Below are 21,541 nucleotides of genomic sequence, written 5' to 3'. Positions count from 1 at the left end.
ATTAAAGGTCCAATTGGCAGAAAGGGGAGGCGGGGTTAAAGTCGAGGGGGCAGGGTTAAGTCTAGGGGGTGTTCCTTTCCAAAAAGCAGAAGGGTCTCTGTGTTCTGTAGCTTGCCGAGAGGAGAGGAGACAGAAGGAGAGGAGGAGAGGAGAGAGAGGAGGAGAGGAGAGAGGAGAGGAGGAGAGGAGAGAGAGGAGAGGAGGGAGAAGGAGGAGAGGAGGGAGAAGGAGGAGAGGAGGGAGAAGGAGAGGAGGAGAGGAGAGAGAGGAGAGAGGAGAGGAGGAGAGGAGGGAGAAGGAGGAGAGGAGAAAGAGGAGACAGAAGGAGAGGAGGAGAGGAGAGAGAGGAGAGGAGGGAGAAGGAGGAGACAGAAGGAGAGGAGGAGAGGAGAGAGAGGAGAGGAGGGAGAAGGAGGAGAGGAGGGAGAAGGAGAGGAGGAGAGGAGAGGAGGAGAGGAGGGAGAAGGAGAGGAGAGGAGGAGAGGAGGAGAGGAGGGAGAAGGAGGGAGTAGGAGGAGGAGAGGAGAGGAGAAAATAGAGGGTGGAGGGGGGAGGAGAGGAGAGTGGAGTAAAGAAGAGAGACCAGTAGAGGAGGAGAGTCCAGTAGACCAGTGGAGAGGAGGAGAGAGCAGCAGATCTCCTCCGCTCATCATCTCTTGTAGTGGTTGGGTGCGTCTGCGAAGGCGAACTTCAGCCTGTAGGCCTCGGCCAGCAGCACGCTCACTTCCTCGTTGCCCCAGTGCATTGTGGGCAGGTTCTGCAGCAGGATCATCAGCCCCTGAAGGAGAGGACGAGGAGGACATTAAAGGAGTTAGAACGAAGATCAGACAGTTCTGTGTCTTTGGAGTGAAAGGAACCAAAGTGAAGAATCTGATCACTTTTCAAGATAACAGAACCGAAAGGCAAATATATGAACAGCCTCCTAACCGAAAGGTTCTTGGTTAAACGTCTTCAGAGTGAGAAGCAGAACAGCAGAGAACAAGAAACACAGAGCTTTTGGACCAATCATGTTAACAAACCAATAATCAAAACAGGAACTGCAACACATGTGCCCTCATCGCAATCCCTCCTGCTTTCTCTCTGGCCGCTATAGAGCGAGGGAAACTGACCGCCACCTCTCACATATGGATCAGCAGACTGGTGGGAGAGACACCACAGACCCTAAACCCTAAATCATTAGGATTATACTATAAATGTTTGCACATTTAACCAGTCTTAACCAAGGTCTGTTTTCTGTCGGTCTCGCAGATTCTCACACTGGACAGCCGGTGTAAAAGTGTACGGGGAAATCAATCGAAGGATTTAATCCAATATAATGTATTACAAACAAACCCAATTGAATCTAAACAAATCAAACTCATATCTCACATCTAATCTAATCCAAGATAAGCGTCGCCAAGTGTAAACCAATTTAAACCTAGCCTGTGTTGGTTAACCCATGTTAGCGTAACAGAGACTGGCGTAGCGCAGACTAGCCTAGCCCATAGGCCTGTGTTAGCGTAGCCTGTTTCGGCCTAGCCCGTGCCGTTGGACTCCGTGCTGGTCTGACTGACGTGGTCCGTGTTGTTGAGCCAGAGGGTAAGAGGTTGGGCGTGCTGGGGGCAGCTAGCCGGTGCGCCGCGGCTCTCTGTGTAAATCAATGGCGGCGGCTAATTGCTATGCTGCAGGAGGGGACCCACTGCAGAGTAATCAAGAACTGCTCTGACCCATCCAGCTGTCAACACACACATTCACAGTTCAACACACACACACACACACACACACACACACACACACACACAGGCACGCACAAGGACATGCACGCAGGCGGACACAGAGGCACACAAACAAGAAAAGCAAATGCACGCACTCTCCCACACACAAACACACGCGCGCGCGCACACACACACACACACACACACGCGTGCGCGCGCGCACGCACACGCACCCACACACACACACACACACAAACACACACACAGAGAGACACACACACACACACACACACACACCCACACACACAAACTCACATGCACACGGTGGTTACCATCTGCTGGGTATTGGCTGTGTAGATCTCATGAGTGTTCGCTGCCATACATTAGCTGTCAGAGAGGCTGCAGTACCGCCGCCTGACACTAGGGGCAGCGGACCCCGGCTACAGAACACTGCAACCAAAGGAAAAGAGAGCGAGGAGTGTATAGCTCAGGAGCCATCAAATGGATAATGATATGGATTTTAGAAAACCCAATATACTGACTAAATCACACCAAACCCTGACCTTGACTTAACCACACCAGTTATCAACCAAACCAAGCCTTCACTACACCAAACCCTTGTCTAACGATCCAGGATTACTGTAGACGGGGGTCTGCTAAAGACTCGTCTTCGCCGCTGTCTTTCCAGGGTTCCCTGCCTGATCTGTGGAAAGAAGCATGTTCACGTCCTAAACATGTTCCCTTCCTAATCAGTCCAGCTTAGAGCACCAGGAATGAGCCATGTCTGAGTGGGACGGTTAAGCTCCACCGTCACAAACGTGGACGCCAGCGGTTGATCCCAGCCAATCACAGCCCTCAGACTCGGTAGCCAATCACGTTTGTCATATTCGGCCGTATCCCGCTGTGATTAGCCACAACACGTAAACACGAAGGCTCGTCGCAGAAAGGTTCTGGCGTCATGGCTGCATGTCTGAAGAGGAGTCATGCTATAATCACTGGACACTTCCTGTCGGGGTACACGGATGTATCCTTCGCCCCGAGACGATTCTGCCGATGACTTCATCTTCATAGCAGCAGCTAGAGCGTTTGAACAATTGGGAACAGTGTTTAAAAGGTCGGTTAAACAGTCTCTGTGGACACCCTGTGGAGAGTCAGGCCAGGTAGCGCCAGCCACATCCCTCTAGACCAGTGTTCCCCAGAGTTTTTCTTCTGGGGTCTCATTTTTTTTAAATTACAAACCATCGTGACCCAATTCACAATCGGCCTTATCTATAAAATCGGGAGAAGAACAAATTTGTGCATAAATTAACATTCCTGAAAGTTTTTACTGCCATTTCCGCATCACCTTATGTGAGAACTTAAACCAGCCATTTCGTAGAGATAAATCACCACTTTGTTTTATGCACTTGTTATTGAAAACATAATAGACTTATTAAATACTCGGCCCTAAATGAGACCAAATAAATGCATTTAGGCAGAGTTCACATCTCCTTGTTTTGGCTATCTCATTGTTGTTATTTCCTCTCACAATGTACATTAGCCTTTCACCTAGATTCAATGTTATAAGCAAAATTATCAGAACAATACAAACATTCAGTACTATCAAAAACATGCTTCTTGTTGAAAGTTTTTTAAATGCTAATGTATAAAAAAAAAAAAAAAAAAAACAGTCTTTGGGAAAGACTGCTCTAGACGGAGCGCTACAGCTGGAGATGATTTAAAACCTGAAAGACACGCGAGTGGTACCGCTAGTGGTGGGAGATTATCTCTGGAGCCTGGCGCTGGTTTAGTGGTATAGTGCTGGGGGGCTCCTTACCAGCGGTTGGCATCTATGGACGTTGGCGTAAATGACGGTATAGAAATGTGTGAGTCATAACTGAGTAGGCTTACCGCGGGCGGCATACTTCAACATAAGTCGTTCTTCATCAAACCCAAGAGATTCTTTGCAGACAAACTGTTTTTTAACACAAAACGTTCCATTTTTTCTTTTTTTCATAAGTCCATAAATCAGGACCGGCGGGGGTAACCATGGAGACGGGGAATCAGACATCCGCTCGTGGGATTAAAAAAAGAAGGAAACCAAGTCGAGCGTGCCTCTGCAGCGTCTGAACCTCCTCGTGAACCCTGGAGGTCTGGGGAGGGCCGAGGGGGGTCTGAGGAGGGCCGAGGGGGGTCTGAGGAGGGCCGAGGGAGGCCTGAGGAGGGCCGAGGGAGGTCTGAGGAGGGCCGAGGGGGGTCTGAGGAGGGCCGAGGGAGGCAGCGGGCGAGGTACCGCTGTTGCTTCCCGTTCCGCACTCTCATCAGCCTGTTTCTCATGACCCCGCCAAACTTCGCCTCGGCAACATGCACCCGCTTAACTCCCAGCTATTGTTCCCGCCCTTCCCGGAGATAACGCAAAAGGTGCGCGGTGACAAAGGTGAGCTGTCACACCCACACAACCTCTGAAGCGCTCCCAATCAAACGCAGAGCCGCTGCCAGGTGCGCTGCGTCTCTTAATGTCTCTTTGTCTCCCCCTCTGCCTCCCGCTCTCTGGGTTCCATCTCCCTGCTCCTCACCCCCTCACCCCCTCACCCCCTCACCCCTGGCCCTCGTTAGTTACGCTATATAATAGAGACCGGTGCGTCGGCGAACAAAGGCACACGCCGGCAGGCAGGGAATAATTCAACCACGTATTCGTTGCATTGAGATGCAGATGAGGGAGATCTCAGAACAATAGAGATGGCGGGGGGGGGGTGCGTGCTAACGGCGGCTAGCAGCACCCTGAGGTGTAATGGGTCCCCGGTGTTGCTAGCTTGGGGCGATTAGCGCTCGCTCACAGGAGTAATTACACACAATGGGTCTTAGTGCTAACACAGGTCGCTAATAACGAGAAGGGTGGGGTAGGACGAAGATAGGTGCGGAGGGAGAGGGCGAGAGTGGGGGGGGGAAGAGGGGCATGGGGGGGAGAGAGGGTGGAGGGAGGGGGGGGAGAGAGAGCGAGAGAGAGAGCGAGAGCGAGATATTGAGAGAGATTGCTAACCATGGTTTTATCAAATGGGACAAACATCAAATGAAACTCAAATTGAGAGAATTATGCAAATATATCCCCAGAGTCCACAGAGAAACATAAAATAAGACCCGCAGAGCAGAATTAGAACAATATCCAATCATTATTAAAACCCAGAAGAGAGCATTAAAACTGTATGGCCAGCTGAAGACAGTGACAGCAATACGCTACAGAACAAGGCCCTCGCCCCCACAGAGAGACAGACCCCTTAGCCAGCCTGTCTTGGGTCTCTGTCCAACACACAACCACCACATCATGCAGCACCAAAGGATAGGAAAACTACCCAAGAATCCACCAAAAAGCAGGGTAAATTGGCTACTTGTTGTCCTGTAACAGAGAATACACAGTGGCAGAATACCTGACACCCGTGACACACAACTAAGGAAATCTTTGACCGGGCATAGACTCAGCCAGCACAGCCTGGCCATGGAGAAGGGACGTCACAGACAGACCTGGCTCCCAAGAGAAGACAGACTGTGCTCCCACTGCACACACAACCAACTGGAAACTTCCTGCCAGTCGTACCAAGACATCAGGAACACACACTTCCACCCGATTACAGCGGCATGCAAGGCCTTTGGAAACACTCCTGACGCTAAAATACTTCTATATCTGTTGGGAGGAATACAACAATGTGCAATCCCACAGGACTTTAACTACAAGCAAACCTTTGTAAATATGAAAGTCTGTTCACAATGATAGCACTATTGCACATATCCTCCACACTGTATGTACAGTGTATATTTGCTTTATCAGTTTAAAGGAGATATTTTGTACTCAACATATTAAATACTGTTACTATTCAATATTACTTTTACATATTTAGTCCTTAAATGTTCTACTCAATATTTATATACACTTTTTGTATTTTTTTTTTACCAGATTCTGATATTTCTTCTCAGTCTGAAGTAGCCCCACCTTTCTACTTGAGGTCAGTGAGCAGAGACAGGGAGTGAGTTCAGTGAGCCAAGAGAGAGAGCGTACAGTGAGCAGAACTGACCCAGAGAGTGAGTTCAGTGAGAAGAGACAGAGAGTGAGTTCAGTGAGCAGGGACAAGGAGTGATTTCAGTGAGCCAAGAGAGAGCGTTCAGTGAGCAGAACTGAGCCAGAGAGTGAGTTCAGTGAGCAGAGACAGGGAGTGAGTTCAGTGAGCCAAGAGAGAGAGAGCGTTCAGTGAGCAGAACTGAGCCAGAGAGTGAGTTCAGTGAGCAGAGACAGGGAGTGAGTTCAGTGAGCCAAGAGAGAGAGAGCGTTCAGTGAGCAGAACTGAGCCAGAGAGTGAGTTCAGTGAGCAGAGACAGGGAGTGAGTTCAGTGAGCCAAGAGAGAGAGAGCGTTCAGTGAGCAGAACTGAGCCAGAGAGTGAGTTCAGTGAGCAGAGACAGGGAGTGAGTTCAGTGAGCAGAGAGTGAGTTCAGTGAGCAGAGAGTGAGTTCAGTGAGCAGAGAGTGAGTTCAGTGAGCAGAGAGTGAGTTCAGTGAGCAGAGAGTGAGTTCAGTGAGCAGAGAGTGAGTTCAGTGAGCAGAGCGGAGACAGGGAGCCAGAGCATTGTGCTCCTGGGAAGCGTATGAAAACATCAAATTTGTTTCTATTGAGCTGACATTTATGTCTAACAGGGTTCACAACCCCGGCTTGTCAGAGGAACCAGCTCCCTCTCTCTCCTCCGGTCTGTCAGCACCTCGCTCTCTCTCTGCGTGTCTCCCCCTCCCTCCCTCCCTCCCTCCCTCCCTCCCTCTGTAAACATATCTCTGCCCTGTGTACCTCCGTCTCTCTCTCTCTCCCCTCGCTGTCAACATCTCTCTCTGTCTCTCCCTCTCCCTCTCTCTCTCCCTCTGAATATATTTAGAATAGTTATTTATCTTGCAATGAGAGAGAAGAGAAGGACAGTAATTGACACAATGTCACAGAACAAGAGATACTTCATAATCCATTGGTTAATTTGACTGATCTATATTTATGCACCATGTTTACACGATTTTTATGGTTTTGTTAATTTCTGTTTATCGCCTTTTTTATGTTATTGCTTTGGCAATATTGTTCCAAGTAACTTTCATGCCAATAAAGCATTTTTAAATTACAATTTGAGAGAGATTCATAGAGAGTGAGTGAGAGAGTGAGTGAGCGAGAGCGATAGTTAGAGAGATAGAAAGAGAAAGAGAGCAAGAGCAAGAGCGAGAGAGTGAGTGAGTGAGTGAGTGAAAGATAGTGAGAGAGTGAGTGAGTGAGTGAGAGAAGGAGAGAGCGAGCTAGTGAGTGAGAGAACGAGAGAGCGAATGAGTGAGTGGGTGAATCAGAGAGCGAGAGCGATAAAATGATGGGCTGAAAGAGCTCGCATGCGGTCGAATTAGATCTGCCTCCATCTCTCTCGTCCTTCCTTCACTGGCGTCTCAGCACTCAATCAGAGGTGGTGATTATTAAAAGCTGTTTACCAACGCCGGGTCTGTCTGGGCTGAGAGCTCCATCCATCAGGGCCCTGGGCGCTCTGAGAGCCGGCCCAGAGAGGAGGCTCGCTGCCCAGCCGAGTCAGAGGAGAGACAGCCCTGCGCGGCTGGAGAGAACCAGGAGATGGTGTTGTCGTGATGGATGGAGAGGAGACCATCAGACAGAGAGCATTCATCAGAGGAGGTGGACGCCTCCTCCTGCCTCCTAACACACCTCCCCTCACACACAACACACACACAACCACACACACACACACACACACACACACACACACACCTCCCCTCACACACACACAAAAACAAAGGTCTTAACAAGGACGTATTGTAACTCATCAGCATTGCGGACAGTCGTTCTGTATTCACTGTCTACCCCCTACCTGCTCCTTAATGACCCGTCTCTGTAATCACTGTCTAACCCCTACCTGCTCCTTAATGACCCGTCTCTGTAATCACTGTCTAACCCCTACCTGCTCCTTAATGACTTGTCTCTGTAATCACTGCCTAACCCCTACCTGCTCCTTAATGACTTGTCTCTGTAATCACTGTCTAACCCCTACCTGCTCCTTAATGACTTGTCTCTGTATTCACTGTCTAACCCCTACCTGCTCCTTAATGACTTGTCTCTGTAATCACTGTCTAACCCCTACCTGCTCCTTAATGACCTGTCTCTGTATTCACTGTCTAACCCCTACCTGCTCCTTAATGACTTGTCTCTGTAATAACTGTCTAACCCCTACCTGCTCCTTAGCGACCTGTCTATGTATTCACTGTCTAACCCCTACCTGCTCCTTAGCGACCTGTCTATGTATTCACTGTCTAACCCCTACCTGCTCCTTAATGACTGGTCTCTGTAATCACTGTCTAACCCCTACCTGCTCCTTAATGACTGGCCTCTGTATTCACTGTCTAACCCCTACCTGCTCCTTAGCGACCTGTCTATGTATTCACTGTCTAACCCCTACCTGCTCCTTAGCGACCTGTCTATGTATTCACTGTCTAACCCCTACCTGCTCCTTAGCGACCTGTCTATGTATTCACTGTCTCACCCCTACCTGCTCCTTAGCGACCTGTCTATGTATTCACTGTCTAACCCCTCAAAGACTAAATCAACTCAAAAAGACTAGGTACTCAAAAAGCTACTTATCCCCCATCAAAGGCTCGACTAAAGCCCCACACTATAAAAGTGTTCCCGTTTCATTTAACTTCCAAAACAACCGAGCAGCTTCTGTAACCACCCTGGGACGTGTGACACATGAACGGCCCCAACCGTTTATTGGATATGATATTTAATCTTCTCCATTGCTGCTCGACACCAAAAAGGTCACGAATCTCCCAGAACGCACGGCGGCGTCTCCGACGCGGGCCGGATAAAGGCCTGCCGCCGGCGCCATCGGCCGGCGGCAGTCAGAGGCGTGCGCGCGCCGTCTCGGGCTGTGATTGCCGCGGCCTAACCTCCTCCGAGCGAGGGCCAATCACAGGCCACCGCTCGGAGATGGCATTAGATAACGGCTGGTGAATGATCCCTTCCTCGGGGAAATCCATTTGGAGAGGTAATGTAGAGGCAGGCGGCCGTGTCAACGCAAAGCCATTAGTTTCTGTTTAAACGGGGGAGCAAGAGTGTCACCATGGCTATACAACCGGCGAGAGATCCACACGCACACCATGCTTAAACACACACACACACACACACACACACATACACAGGCTCACACACACTAACGCTGGAAGACAGGCCCAGGCCCGCACGCACACACGCTTAAACACACACAAACTCACAGACGCATACCCACAGATGGAGGGAGGGAAAAGATTAGTTCTCACTTCAATTAATGTTGTGAGAGAAACTGAGAACTTGTGTAAATGTCATCTGCTCTGCTGAGATGCGGCTGTGTGTGTCTTTGTGAGTGCGTTAGATGTGTGAGGTTGTGAGAGAAACAGGCTGTGTGTGTGTGTGAGGTGTTATGTGTTTGTGTGCGTGTTACCTGCGTGTGTCTGTTTGTGCGTACGCGTGTGTGAATTCCCGATGCACAGAGACATAGAACTTCCTGTCAGCTTGAGAGAATCCTACCTTCAGTATTTGTTCAAAAGAAATATATAGCTAACCATCCATATAACCAACCGTCTAACCCACTACCTAATAGTCTATCCACCTAACCATCCATTCATCCATCCATCCATCTAAGCCACTATCTAACATTTTATCTAACTAACCATCAATCAAACCAACCATCTAACCCAATATCAGACCGTCTGTCCATCCACCTAACCAACCATCTAACCCACGACCTCTAACAGTCAATATAATATCTAACCATCCATCTAACAGTCTATCAATCTATTCATCCATCGACCTATCGATTCATCCATCAATCCATCCATCCAACATCCATCCAGGGGTTGGAAGGGGGAGGTAGGGGGTGATATGGGATGGTATTGATTCATTGATTCATTCACTTACTTAATCCCCTGAGAGGGAAACCTAATAAGCCACCTCACTGCGAAAACACCATAAAAACACACGCACACGCACACGCGCACACACACACACACACACACACACACACACACACACACACCCCTCTCTCCAGGGAAGCATCAACCAGCAGGAGCACCAGGTGAGAGCGATCAAACACACTCCTCCAGACATAAGGGCCCAGCCGGCTAAGACCAGAGAGCAGCCCTGTGGAAGGTGGACCTAGTGTGTGGTGGTGGTCGTCCACGCCGCTACAGAGAGCCAGGCGCAGGCGGGAATCCAAAGGATACCTCAGGGCTAAGTGCACGTGTGTGTCTTTACCCATGTGTATGTGTGTGTGTGTGTGTGTGTATGTTTCTCTGTGTGTGCGTCTATTTGTCTGTGTGTACATGTGTACGTGTGTCTGGGTGTACGCACGTGGGTGCGTTTGCGTGTGCCTGTGTGAGTGAATGCGTATGTGTGTGACTGTGTGTCTGTGTGCCTGCGTGTGTGTTTGTGTGTGGTTTGCCTGTGTGAGTGTGTGCGTGTGTGTGTGTGGTTTGCCTGTGTGTGTGTGTGTGTGTGTGTGTGTGTGTGTGTGTGTGTGTGTGTGTGTGTGTGTGTGTGTGTGTGTGTGTGCCTATGTGTGGTTTGCCTTTGTGTGTGTGCCTGTGTGTGTGTGCCTGTGTGTGGTTTGCCTCTGTGTGTCTGTGCCTGTCTGTGTGTGTGTGTGTGTGTGTGTGTGTGTGTGTGTGTGTGTGTGTGTGTGTGTGTGTGTGTGTGTGTGTGTGTGTGTGTGTGTGTGTGTGTGTGTGTGTGTGTGTGTGTGTGCCTGTGTGTGTGTGTGCCTGTGTGTGGTTTGCCTGTGTGTGTGCCTGTGTGCGGGTGCGTGTGTGTGTGCCTGTGTGGTTTGCCTGTGTGTGTGCCTGTGTGCGGGTGCGTGTGTGTGTGCCTGTGTGGTTTGCCTGTGTGTGTGAGGTTGCCTGTGTGTGTGCCTGTGTGTGGTTTGCCTGTGTGTGTGTGCCTGTGTGTGTGGTTTGCCTGTGTGTGTGTGTGTGCCTGTGTGTGTGTGCGCCTGTGTGTGGTTTGCCTGTGTGTGTGTGTGCTTGCCTGGGTTAACATAACTTAGGTTAGGCAGGCCTGTAGGACGCCGGCGAGCCCGTCTAAGAAGCCTAAGATCTGCAGATCAGAGGGACGCACATTGGAATGAAACCACTAGAGCTCCCAGAGCACTCCCTCAGACAAGGGAGAGAAGGGGAGAGGGGGGGGGGGGGGGGGGAGAGGAGGAGGAAGAGAGAGAGGGGAAAGGAAAAGGAGAGGCTTGAGAAGGAAGGGAGGATGAGAGAGAGGGGAGAAAAAGAGGGGAGGAGAAGACAGGAGAGAGAGATGAAGAGAGAGGTGCTAACGAGTAGGGAGGTTGAGAGAGGGTGAGGGGTGAGGGAGGGAAGGAAGAGGAGGTAGAGAGGAGAAAGGAGAGAAGGAGAAACAATCAGGAAGAGATGGTAAAAGGTAAAGCGAGGAGGGAAGGAAGAAGAAGGGTAGGAGACAGAAATAAGCAAGGAGAAAGGAGATTGGAGAAATAGGCCCAATCCCATTTTTACCCCTTACCCCTTCCCCTTACCCCTCCCCCTTGTTTTGAAGGGTTAAGGGGGAAGGGGAAGGGGTAGGGGGTAGAAATGGGATTTCCATTTCTACCCCCGGCCATAGAGTGGGATTGGGCCATAGAGGGGGAAAAGAGAGGAGCTGAATAGAGAGAGGGTGGATCATGTCAAAGGACCAAAAGCACTCCACGTATCCTTCATTTGATGGATTTCAGGGTATTTTGTATATTTTTTAAAGCCAAAATTATTTCCTAAACAGGGGACAAAGGGGATAGATGGAGGGATCCGCTGTGATCTCCACGGAGGAAACCTGCGGCGGATTAGAGATGAGGAGTTCCACTCCGCTCTCTCCAAGCTGCAAACCCGGTCTAAGAGGAGGCGGTTCAGGAGCACACAGCACAGCGCAAAACCCCTCAAAACCAGACCAATAAAAAACAATTACCCACCACAAGCTGGGAATATATTTGAGATAGAGTTAAAGATGCATGGTACACTGGGATTAATACCCGGAACTGAGATTTATTTGGTAATTATTATAACACACACACACACACACACACACAAACAGTATGTTATCCAGAGGCAAAAAACACACAGGGGTGTGTGTGTGTGTGTGTGTGTGTGTGTGTGTGTGTGTGTGTGTGTGTGTGTGTGTGTGTGTGTGTGTGTGTGTGTGTGTGTGTGTTACCTGGAAGTCCCTCTCCTCCAGGATCTCCTTCCTCCAAAGGACCAGGAAGGAGGCGCAGACGTAGAGATGGAACTGAGAGAAGCCCTCAGGTTCAGCCTGAGAGAGAGGCAGAGAGACAGAGAGGACGAGGAGAGACAGAGAGACATAGAGACAGAGCAGGAGAGAGAGAGAGGCAGAGAGACATAGAGACAGAGGACGAGGAGAGACAGAGACAGAGATACAGAGGACAAGGAGACAGAGATAGAGAGGAGGAAGAGAGTAATAATATTAGAGTGAAGCACAATAATACAGTATCACAGTAATATAGTACAGGAGCAATGCAGAGTGTCACATTATTTGAGCAATGCACAGTTTCACAGTGTTAAAGATATAAACAGTAATACAGCATTAGAGTAACACAGAGTGTCACAGTCACACAGGGACAGAAGGATCTCCATGTGTTTGTAATCCCCTCCATCTGAAATATCCCTGGTACTGGCCCGCTGGTTCAACATGGGGAGAGAGAGGTAAACAGAGAGAGAGAGAGAGAGGTAGACAAACACAGATACAGATACAGAGAGAGAGAGAGAGAGAGAGAGAGAGAGAGAGAGAGAGAGAGAGAGAGAGAGAGAGATACAGAGAGAGAGAGAGAGAGAGAGAGAGAGAGAGAGAGAGAGAGAGAGAGAGAGAGAGAGAGAGAGAGAGAGAGAGAGAGAGAGAGAGAGAGAGAGAGAGAGAGAGAGAGAGAGAGAGAAACATAGAAAAAAAGAGGAGAGCGAGATAGACAAACGGAGGGAGAGGGAGAGAGAGAGAGATCGACAAATAGAGAGAGGATGAAGGAGAGGTAGAGAGACGTAGACAATAAGAAAGAGAACGAGGGAGGGAGATATATATTCACCAGAGAGAATAAGAAGGCTGCAAAAAGATGTATGAGGAGGGAGAACAAGAGAGGGAGGGGGGTTGTACATGGACAGATCTAAAAGGAGAGGGAGAGAGAGAGAGAGAGAGAGAGAGAGAGAGAGAGAGAGAGAGAGACGGGTGTGAGAGGGAGAGGAAGGGAAATAAAGGGACAGAGAAATCTCCTTTTCCGGTTCTTATTCCAGAGCCATCAGCCTACTTTTCTTTAAGGATTTAAAAAACGAACGAGGAGCGAGAGCGAGAGAGAGCGAGAGCGAGTGAGAACAATAGATGAAACGTCCGTCTGTCCTGCCCCGCGGTCCATCACCGAGGTCCCGGCGGAGAGCTGAAGTCCCTCTCGGACCCACGCTGGGGGGATTAGCACGCAGGCATGTCAGGGAACACGCTAAACCCAGCTCCATTCACGCGGCGCCGTCCAGGCCTTCTTATGTTCCGCCGTGTCTTACAACCGCTAATGCCTTCATATGAGGGTTCTGCATCGGAGTTGAGCAGCTGACAGAGGTAGGGCCTGCGTCTCCACGTCGCTGCTGTGTTATGGTTCTGTGTGGAGCAGCTGCTATAAGTGTCTACGTCTGAGGGTCTCTACGCCTCTCTCTTTCTTCCGACAAATGTACTTATTGTAAGTCGCTTAGGATAAAAGCGTCTGCTAAATGCCCTGAATGTAAATGTGATGCTGGATTCGTTGCACGTTGAACTGTTATAAGGCGGAGCTGTCCAGTTATTAAAAGATAATGGTGCTCAACCTTGTTTGAATGTTCAGGTATCAGGTATTCACCGATGCTGTCTCAAGGCTAAAGCACACAGAGAGTGCTTCGTATCTGCGGCGCAAACCGAGAAAATAAAGAGAGTCGTATTTTTTTAAAGGAGCAGTCGGCAACAGTAGAGATGATCAAATTACTCTTAACATTCCGGAAGACATCTGACAACATGACTCAATTAAACTAGTGCCTTATAATTTATAAATATGTAGTAGGCCTTCAAACCTCTTTCCACCATCCAGCCAAAAACCATCAACAGGGCTAATTCTGGAGCATCCAATCAGGAAGACTCTCTGCAAAATCCACTTCCTGGTCACCCGCATCTCTCTGCTGAGCTGCATGAACACGATTGGAGGATGATTTTGGGTGGGCGGGGTTTCGGACAAGGGGTAACGCTGCTTTAAGTAGCGCACGGCACACGGAGCGCGGGCACAGCGGACTATTGTGCGCGCTCCGACATGCCTTTGTGCGCTCGGCTTAAGAACGTACGATTCAACCTTTATTCATACCCTTTTGTGAACGCGTACAGCAGCAGCAGCACAGCCGACAGTGCACCCTGCCCACGTCCTCGTTAGTTAGTTTACAAGTCAAATGAGTCGGTAGCACGGGCAGCACAGATGGTGAGGAATCTGGATATTAATAAACATATGCACACATGGACACGCACGCACACACGCACGCATGGACACGCACACACACACACACACACGCACCGTGAAGTCATGAAGAATTCCAAGTGTGTTCGTTGGAAACCGTTGCTGAGCTGATTGCACGCTGGAACACAGTGTGAATACGTAGAAAAATGTGTGTGCACACGCGCGTGTGTGTGTGAATACGCAGAGAAACATGTGTGTGTGTGAATAAGTACAAACAAGTGTCTGTCTTTGTATGGGAATACGAAGAAACGCGCGTGCGTGTGTGTGTGTGTGTCTGCGACGTTTACGTGGGAAGACGTAGGGAAGAATGGTGGACACTGGGATTCGAACCAGGAACCTTTGGGCTGCAAGTCATCCCCATAGCAACGGCAGCCCAGTCGGTCTCCCACAAGGTTTGTTGTGTCGAATAAACAGAGAAGAGAGTGGAGGCCGAGAGACAACAGAGTCAAACCAGAACAGACCTGCACTCACCAAACTCTCTCCTCCCCATGGCTCAAGCTCCCCATTACAGCCCTCCCGCTTTCAGCAAAACACCCCTTTGATTATTTTTACATGGTACATGGGAAAAATATACCCTGATTATTCTGTCGATGGTCGTTTGGAGAAGATGGGGTTCCGTGATGCCTTTTTTGTTTTGGCACTCGAATCGAGCCAACCCTGTTATTTTCGGTCACCTAGCAACCATGTTTGGTAAGATAAAAGAGAGAGATGGGGGTGAGAGAGAGAGAGAGAGAGAGAGAGAGAGAGAGAGATGTGGGTGGGTGAGAGAGAGAGAGAGAGAGAGAGAGAGAGAGAGAGAGAGAGAGAGAAAGAGAGAGATGGGGCGAGAGAGAGAAAGATGGGGGGCGAGAGAGAGAGATGGGGGGCGAGAGAGAGAGATGGGGGGGAGAGAGGGGGGGGAGAGAGAGCGAAAGATGGAGGGAATGAGATTGAGCTAGAGTGAGAGAGTGAGAGAAGAAAGAAAGGGAGAGATGAGAGTAAGATAAAGATATAAAGGAAACGAGACGAGAGAGAGAAGGCAGCACAGAATGAGCTGCAGGTAAAATACCCCCATGTGATTGGCTGAGGGAGGGAGATGCAAACAGACACACACACACACACGGAATCAAAGGGTATCAGATCTCCCACTCTCCTCCTCATCAACACCGTCCACACTCACCTCTCTCCGCCCCGAGACTATTTCCATTTAACACACAATCCCTCTGCAGCGCACACACTCTCCCTATCTCCAAATGCCCTGTCTACATCACAAACCCTCTCTACCTCCAGCACTGCGAATGGGTTATCATCCAGCTCCATCTTTATCCCTGTCCGTCTCTCGTTCTCCGTCTATCCCTCAACCTGTCTGTTGAGGGAATATCCAACTATAAATACATTTGGGTTTCACGCCTTGATTTGTGGGTTTTGAAAAAGGCGTCTGCTAAATGACTGAAAGGTGAATATATTTATGAATCTATCAAGCTCTCTATCCAATGATCGATCTAATAATATCGATGCATCTATCCCGCTTACGACCATCCATCTATAATATCCATCTTTCCACCTTTAGATCTTAAACGACTTTGGTTACAACTCATTCCTGATACAGCGCTATGTCTCCCTCTCTCTGGTCTGTTGAGTTCATCTTCCCTCTCCTCCCCTCCCCTCCCCCTTCCCCTCTTCCTTTCCGATCCTCCCACACCCGCCCCTCCCTCTCCCCCCATCTCCCCTCCCCTCCTCCCCCCTCTCCTCCCCCCCCTCCTCTCCCCTCCCCTCCCCTTCCCTCTCCCCATCCCTCCACGCCCCTCCTCCCCCCTCTCCTCTCCCTTTCTTCCCCCTCCTCTCCCCTCGCCTCCCCTCCCCTCTCCCCATCCCTCCTCGCCCCCCCCCCCCCCCCCCCCCCCACTCCTCCCCCTCTAGCAGCTCTGCCCTACTTTATGCCCCGCCCGCGATTAACATCTTCAAAAGAGAAGAAGCGACAGAGGAAGTTGTTAAGCGCTGGGAGTCAAGGTGACTCGGTCCAGATTCCCTCCTCCATCTTGCCAGGCACAGCCCTCCCCCCTCTCCCTCCCCCGGCCCCTTGGTCTCGGGGTGGCCATATTGGGGGAGACAACCTCGACACTGACTGACAAGGGAGGCTGATCAAAGCCCCACAGACAGACAGAGAGAGAGAGAGAGAACGAGAGAGAGAGAGAGAGAGAGAGAGAGAAAACAAGAGAGAACGAAAGTGAGAGAGGGAGAACGAAAGAGAACTAAAGAGAGAGAACAAGAGCGAGAGAGAACAAGGGTGAGAGAGAGAGAACGAAAGAGGGAGAACGAGAGAACGAGAGAAGGATAGAACGATGGAGAGAGAGAGGGAGACCGAGAGAGAGAGAGAGAGAGAGAGAGAGAGAGAGAGAGAGAGAGAGAGAGAGAGAGAGAGGGATCGCCTAGGAAATGAGAAGAGGCAAGAGGGAGAGATGGCTTCAGAGGTTGAACGATAGCAGGTGTAAAAATAACTAAAAAGCGGATGAATTGGGGTTTTAGAATTAAGAGCGTTTCCCTGACATCGCGGGGACCATGAAAGAATATTGATGTGCAGCGATTAGAGAAATCCCAGAGGACAAGCGCCGAGGACAGAGAAGAAATACCAGCTCCCCTTTGGTTAGCCACGAGCCACGCATCATAAGCTAATCTCTGGGGTGACATGCATCACAAACTTCACCCAGCAGAAGTGGTCAGCCGCCGTCATAAAGCTAATCAATTAGATGACATGCCATGTTAACGGTAGCACAGCTGGTTAGCCAACAGCAGTGTCGGGGCTGCTGGGGAGAGCCAGCAGGCCAATGGGTAGCAGTCCAGTTTACAGTTTGCCTAGCAGCAAGTCTTAAACATTGCCACACCTGCTACTATAGCAACGCAGCGTGCGGCCAGCACTAACTAACGACAAGATTATAGCGTCAGTCTACGTTATCAACAACAAGGGTCAGCAATTCTAACTATTGCTATGTAGGAATTCAAATTATATTGTTAGACACCACGTCGCTCAATAAAGTTTCAAGCCCCTAAAGTTTATGACATCAGGATTCCAAAGAACAAGCCTTAATTATGCAAGTTAATTATTGTTGTTCTTATTTTAATTAGCACATATGATGTGTTTATTTACACTCTGCAATTAAAATAGATCCCCTGTCAACAACCAATGAAGCACTTAAAGTTAAAAGAGCGAGCGAGCGAGAGAGACATAAGGAAGTTGAGAGAACGCAACAGAGTGAGAATGCGATAGAGTGTGTGTGTGTGTGTGTGTGTGTGCGTGAGCATGTGTATGCGTGTGTGCGTTGACAGGAGTGATGACAGAGAGTCTGACACACAGACGAGGTGATGTCTCCATAGTGGTATAATATCGCTGGGCGAGGTTATTGTGGCACGGCGAAGAAAAAACACAATAATGCACAAACTCCTCCAGCTTTGTTGTATCTGGACTCTGATACACGGATTTGACTTTGATGTCACAGTTTAACTTTGATACACCAGTTGGACTCTGATGTCACAATTGGAAGCTGATGTCACAGTTTAACTTTTGATACACCGGTTTGACTCTGATGTCAAAGTTTATCTTTGATACAACTGTTGGACTCTGATGTCACAGTTGGACTCTGATGTCACAGTTGGACCCTGATGTCACAGTTGGACCCTGATGTCACAGTTGGACTCTGATACGACAGTTGGACTTTGATTTACCTGTTGGTCTTTGATACACAGTTGGACTTTGATACAATAGTAAGACTTTGATTTAGCTGTTGGTCTGTGATACGACAGTTTGACTTTGATACGATAGTTGGACTTTGATTTAGTTGTTGTTCTTTGATACACGGTTGGACTTTGATATGACAGTTGGACTTTGATTTAGTTGTTGGTCTTTGATACACGGTTGGACTTTGATATGACAGTTGGACTTTGATTTAGTTGTTGTTCTTTGATACACGGTTGGACTTTGATATGACAGTTGGACTTTGATTTAGTTGTTGGTCTTTGATATGAAGTTTGGACTTTGATACAACAATTTGACTTTGATGTGATGTTTGATCATCTTAGAGCTAACGGCTTGTTCAACTACGGTGAAACAGTATGACTATGATACAACAATTTGTCATACTTTAATCTTAACATTTTCTTTGATGTATCTTACACTTGATAAGACTTTTGTGTAACAGATTGAGAGAGAGTGTGTGTGTGTGTGTGTGTGTAGGTGTGTGTGTGTGTGTGTAGGTGTGTGTGTGTGTGTGTGTGTGTGTGTGTGTGTGTGTGTGTGTGTGTGTGTGTGTGTGTGTGTGTGTGTGTGTGTGTGTGTGTGTGTGTGTGTGTGTGTGTGTGTGTGAGAGATGCAGGCCAGGAGTTACATGATGAAAGGCTGAGTGCAGCGGGTGAGTGAGTGAGAGTGTGTGGGAGAGAGGGAGGGAGAGAGAGAGATAATTTGGAGAACGAGGGGAGAGGACAGCATAATCGTATGAAGAAGACAACAAATACCCGAGAGCCGAAGAAGAGGTGAGAGGAAGGAAGATGAAAAGGGACAGAGAAGAGAGGAATGAAGGTAGAGAGAGGACAGATGGGGAGAGTGGCTACTGAGAGGTGGTCCTTTATTGAGAGAAGATGAAATATTAATGCCAGGTCCAGATGTGTGCGCGTGTGTGTGCGCGTGTGTGTGCGCGCGCGCGATACAGATGCATAGGTGGGTGTATGCGTGTCCGTGAGAAAGGGAGATGATGATTGTGATTGTGTGAGGGAGAGGAGCGAGAAGTGATGACCTCACACACACACACACTCACACACACACTTGGTGACAAGTGTGGTTGTGTACACTGTGCGTGTGTACGTGTGCTTGTGTGTGTGTGACTGAGTGCAAACCCAATACACACAAACTAAAACAAAACTACACCAAAACCTTCAAACACCACAACACACACCACAACCCTACGACACTTCAATAACCCCACAACACACAACTGCATTAAAAAAACAAACATGAGAACAATACACAACGCTATAACATCATGAGAGCAGAACATGAAATCGAGGGAAGGACAGGGCAGTTGGTCCTGCGTTTGATCCCCTAATGCCCCCAGTCCACCCTGTAGGCCTCCTGGATCAACATGCCCTAACCCCTTCCTACTACTTTGCATCGTATACCCTCTATCTCCCAGCACACACACTCACACACACGCACACAATCCTCTAATATTCCGGTACATTATCATTTAAAGTGTTTCAGTGGATGTCGCCGGTCTTCACAGGGCCCGCTTCAGTTGGGCTAAATGCTAAGCTCTCCCTCCGCCTCCCTTCCTCCTTCAGGTAGCTCCGGCTAGCTTCCCTGAGACAGGCCAGGGTGAGAGGCTAAAGGCTGCTCTGATCAAGCCCTAGGCCCCGTCGACCAATGAGATGAAGGCATGTCCCGGCACCGGAGGAGAACTTAATAGCTATGGTGATGCTAACGCCGCCGCCACACAGTCGCTTGTTAATTTCATGCTTCATGCAACACGAATAATTTGGTCTCTTCACAGTCAGGCTGTCCAAGGAGAAGGCTTGCCCTCATGCGCAGGGTGTGTGTGTGTGTGTGTGTGTGTGTGTGTGTGTGTGTGTGTGTGTGTGTAAGTATGCGTGTGTGTGTCCTTCTGAAATATCTATTCCCTTTCCATTTGAACTCATCCTGAAATCCAGAGAAAAAAAGAGAAAAGAGAAGGGTTGAGAGATGAGGCAGAGATGAGGGAAAACAGAAGAGATGAGGGAGAGAGGGGTGAGGTAAAGTACATTTAGAGAGAGAGAAAAATAGAGATAGAGACAGAGAGAGAGAAAAATAGAGATAGAGAAAGAGAAAGAGACATTGAGGGAGAAAAATAGAGAGATCGACGGATACAGATGGAGGGACAGTCACAGACACAGACCGAGAGAGAGTGAAAGAGAGAGAAAGAGAGAGAGCAGACACACAGAGCGACAGAGACAGAGAGACAAAGCAGATGGTCTGACCAGACAGATAACCACAGAGGAGCCGTACCAACATGAGCTTAAGTTCGGGTCACACCAAAAGGTCTGGCCCGGAGATGAGAGACGAAATTCCCCCTATTTGTTTTTGGGGGTCCATAGAAGGCACACATTGAAACACGGATCGACGAGGCGCGTCCTGGAACCGTTTCTATAGTAACATGACACTCCAGGGTTCTATTTAGAGCTTCTGTACTGCGCGCGTCGGCGAGTTTGACAGCTGTCAATCAGCGCTGGACGCCGATGGGGTGAGCGAGACGGTTTCATGGTACAGATTTGACGCGTTGCACCCTGAAGGAAGCTCAGGCGCCCTACACACGGAACCTATCTTTTGGTGAATTTTTTTTTTCTCATTTTATTTTATTTGTATTATTTTCATAGCTTTATTTTCACGCTTGTAAATTGAATAACTAACTGTACGTCAAAAAGTAATTCTGCTCAATCTAAAAGGTTTAACAACTGCTAACTCCTTCTCGACTTTAGGGAGATATTCCTGATAAAGATCGTGTGGATGAGGCCTCGGAGAGGGTCTAAAACCAGACTGCTAGCACCGTACCCCTCCACAGCTGCTGTCCTGTTCCCCATCGTGTTCTGGTCTGAAATGGCCTTAAAAAACCTCTTTGGAAAACACACGAGCAACCACACAAACACACACCAGCGCAGAGCCCAAATTAAACACTACACATTGCAGACGCACACTGCAAAGTACATAAGTCCTACACACTCTTGCACTTGCAACAGGCACACACATACACTTCAAACACATATCCACACTCATGCACACCCATATACCTCCAACACACACACACACACACACTTGTACACTGACAACACACATACATACCCATACACCCTCCAACACACATCAACATGTGGCCAACACTCAACCAACCAAGACACGACAAAAATTCATGTTTTTCAATATTTCTAATTTGCAATATGTGGCTAAGCTCTAATAACCTCTGCCAAACCTGACAGCGCACAAACCTAATATAAATCGTTGAGATCCTCTGAAAGTGTCGGTTATTATTATTATTGGCCGTTTCAAACCGACGACTTGACACTTCTTCGGCACATCTATTAATGTTTTAAACCAAATCAGGTTCCTACTCCCAAATCGGTTAAATGGTAGCACTCTCAAACACACGATAAAACACAGAGAAATGCAGATTAAATGAGGGGAGGCAGTACCTGGAAACAGAAACGGTTTCAATCTTTAAACGCCGTACAATTACACCTGAGGTTAGCAACGACGCCAGGGCATGTGATGAGAATCAAAGAGAATATCAAAGAGAGAGGGGGGCAGAGAGAGAGA

At 48.8% G+C, this 21,541-nt stretch overlaps 1 protein-coding gene across 3 annotated transcripts in view; it reads right to left on the bottom strand.

Annotated features, from left to right (window-relative positions):
• Positions 1-489: 489 nt before the first annotated feature.
• tbc1d22a (TBC1 domain family, member 22a) overlaps positions 490-21,541 on the bottom strand; it is a 108,268-nt gene continuing 87,216 nt past the window's right edge. For all 3 annotated transcript variants that reach the window (XM_030341497.1, XM_030341499.1, XM_030341498.1), the window contains 2 exons: positions 11,922-12,017; positions 490-778 (listed from right to left, as the gene is read on the bottom strand). In XM_030341497.1, coding sequence (XP_030197357.1) covers positions 650-778; positions 11,922-12,017 — 225 coding nt within the window. In that variant the 3' untranslated portion in view covers positions 490-649. The remainder of the gene's footprint in view (positions 779-11,921; positions 12,018-21,541) is intronic.

This window comes from Gadus morhua, chromosome 19 (genome assembly GCF_902167405.1).
Source record: "Gadus morhua chromosome 19, gadMor3.0, whole genome shotgun sequence".
Classification (NCBI taxonomy): Eukaryota; Metazoa; Chordata; class Actinopteri; order Gadiformes; family Gadidae; genus Gadus; species Gadus morhua.
Note: the sequence above shows the minus strand (reverse complement) of the source record. Positions and strands in the feature narration are given on the sequence as shown.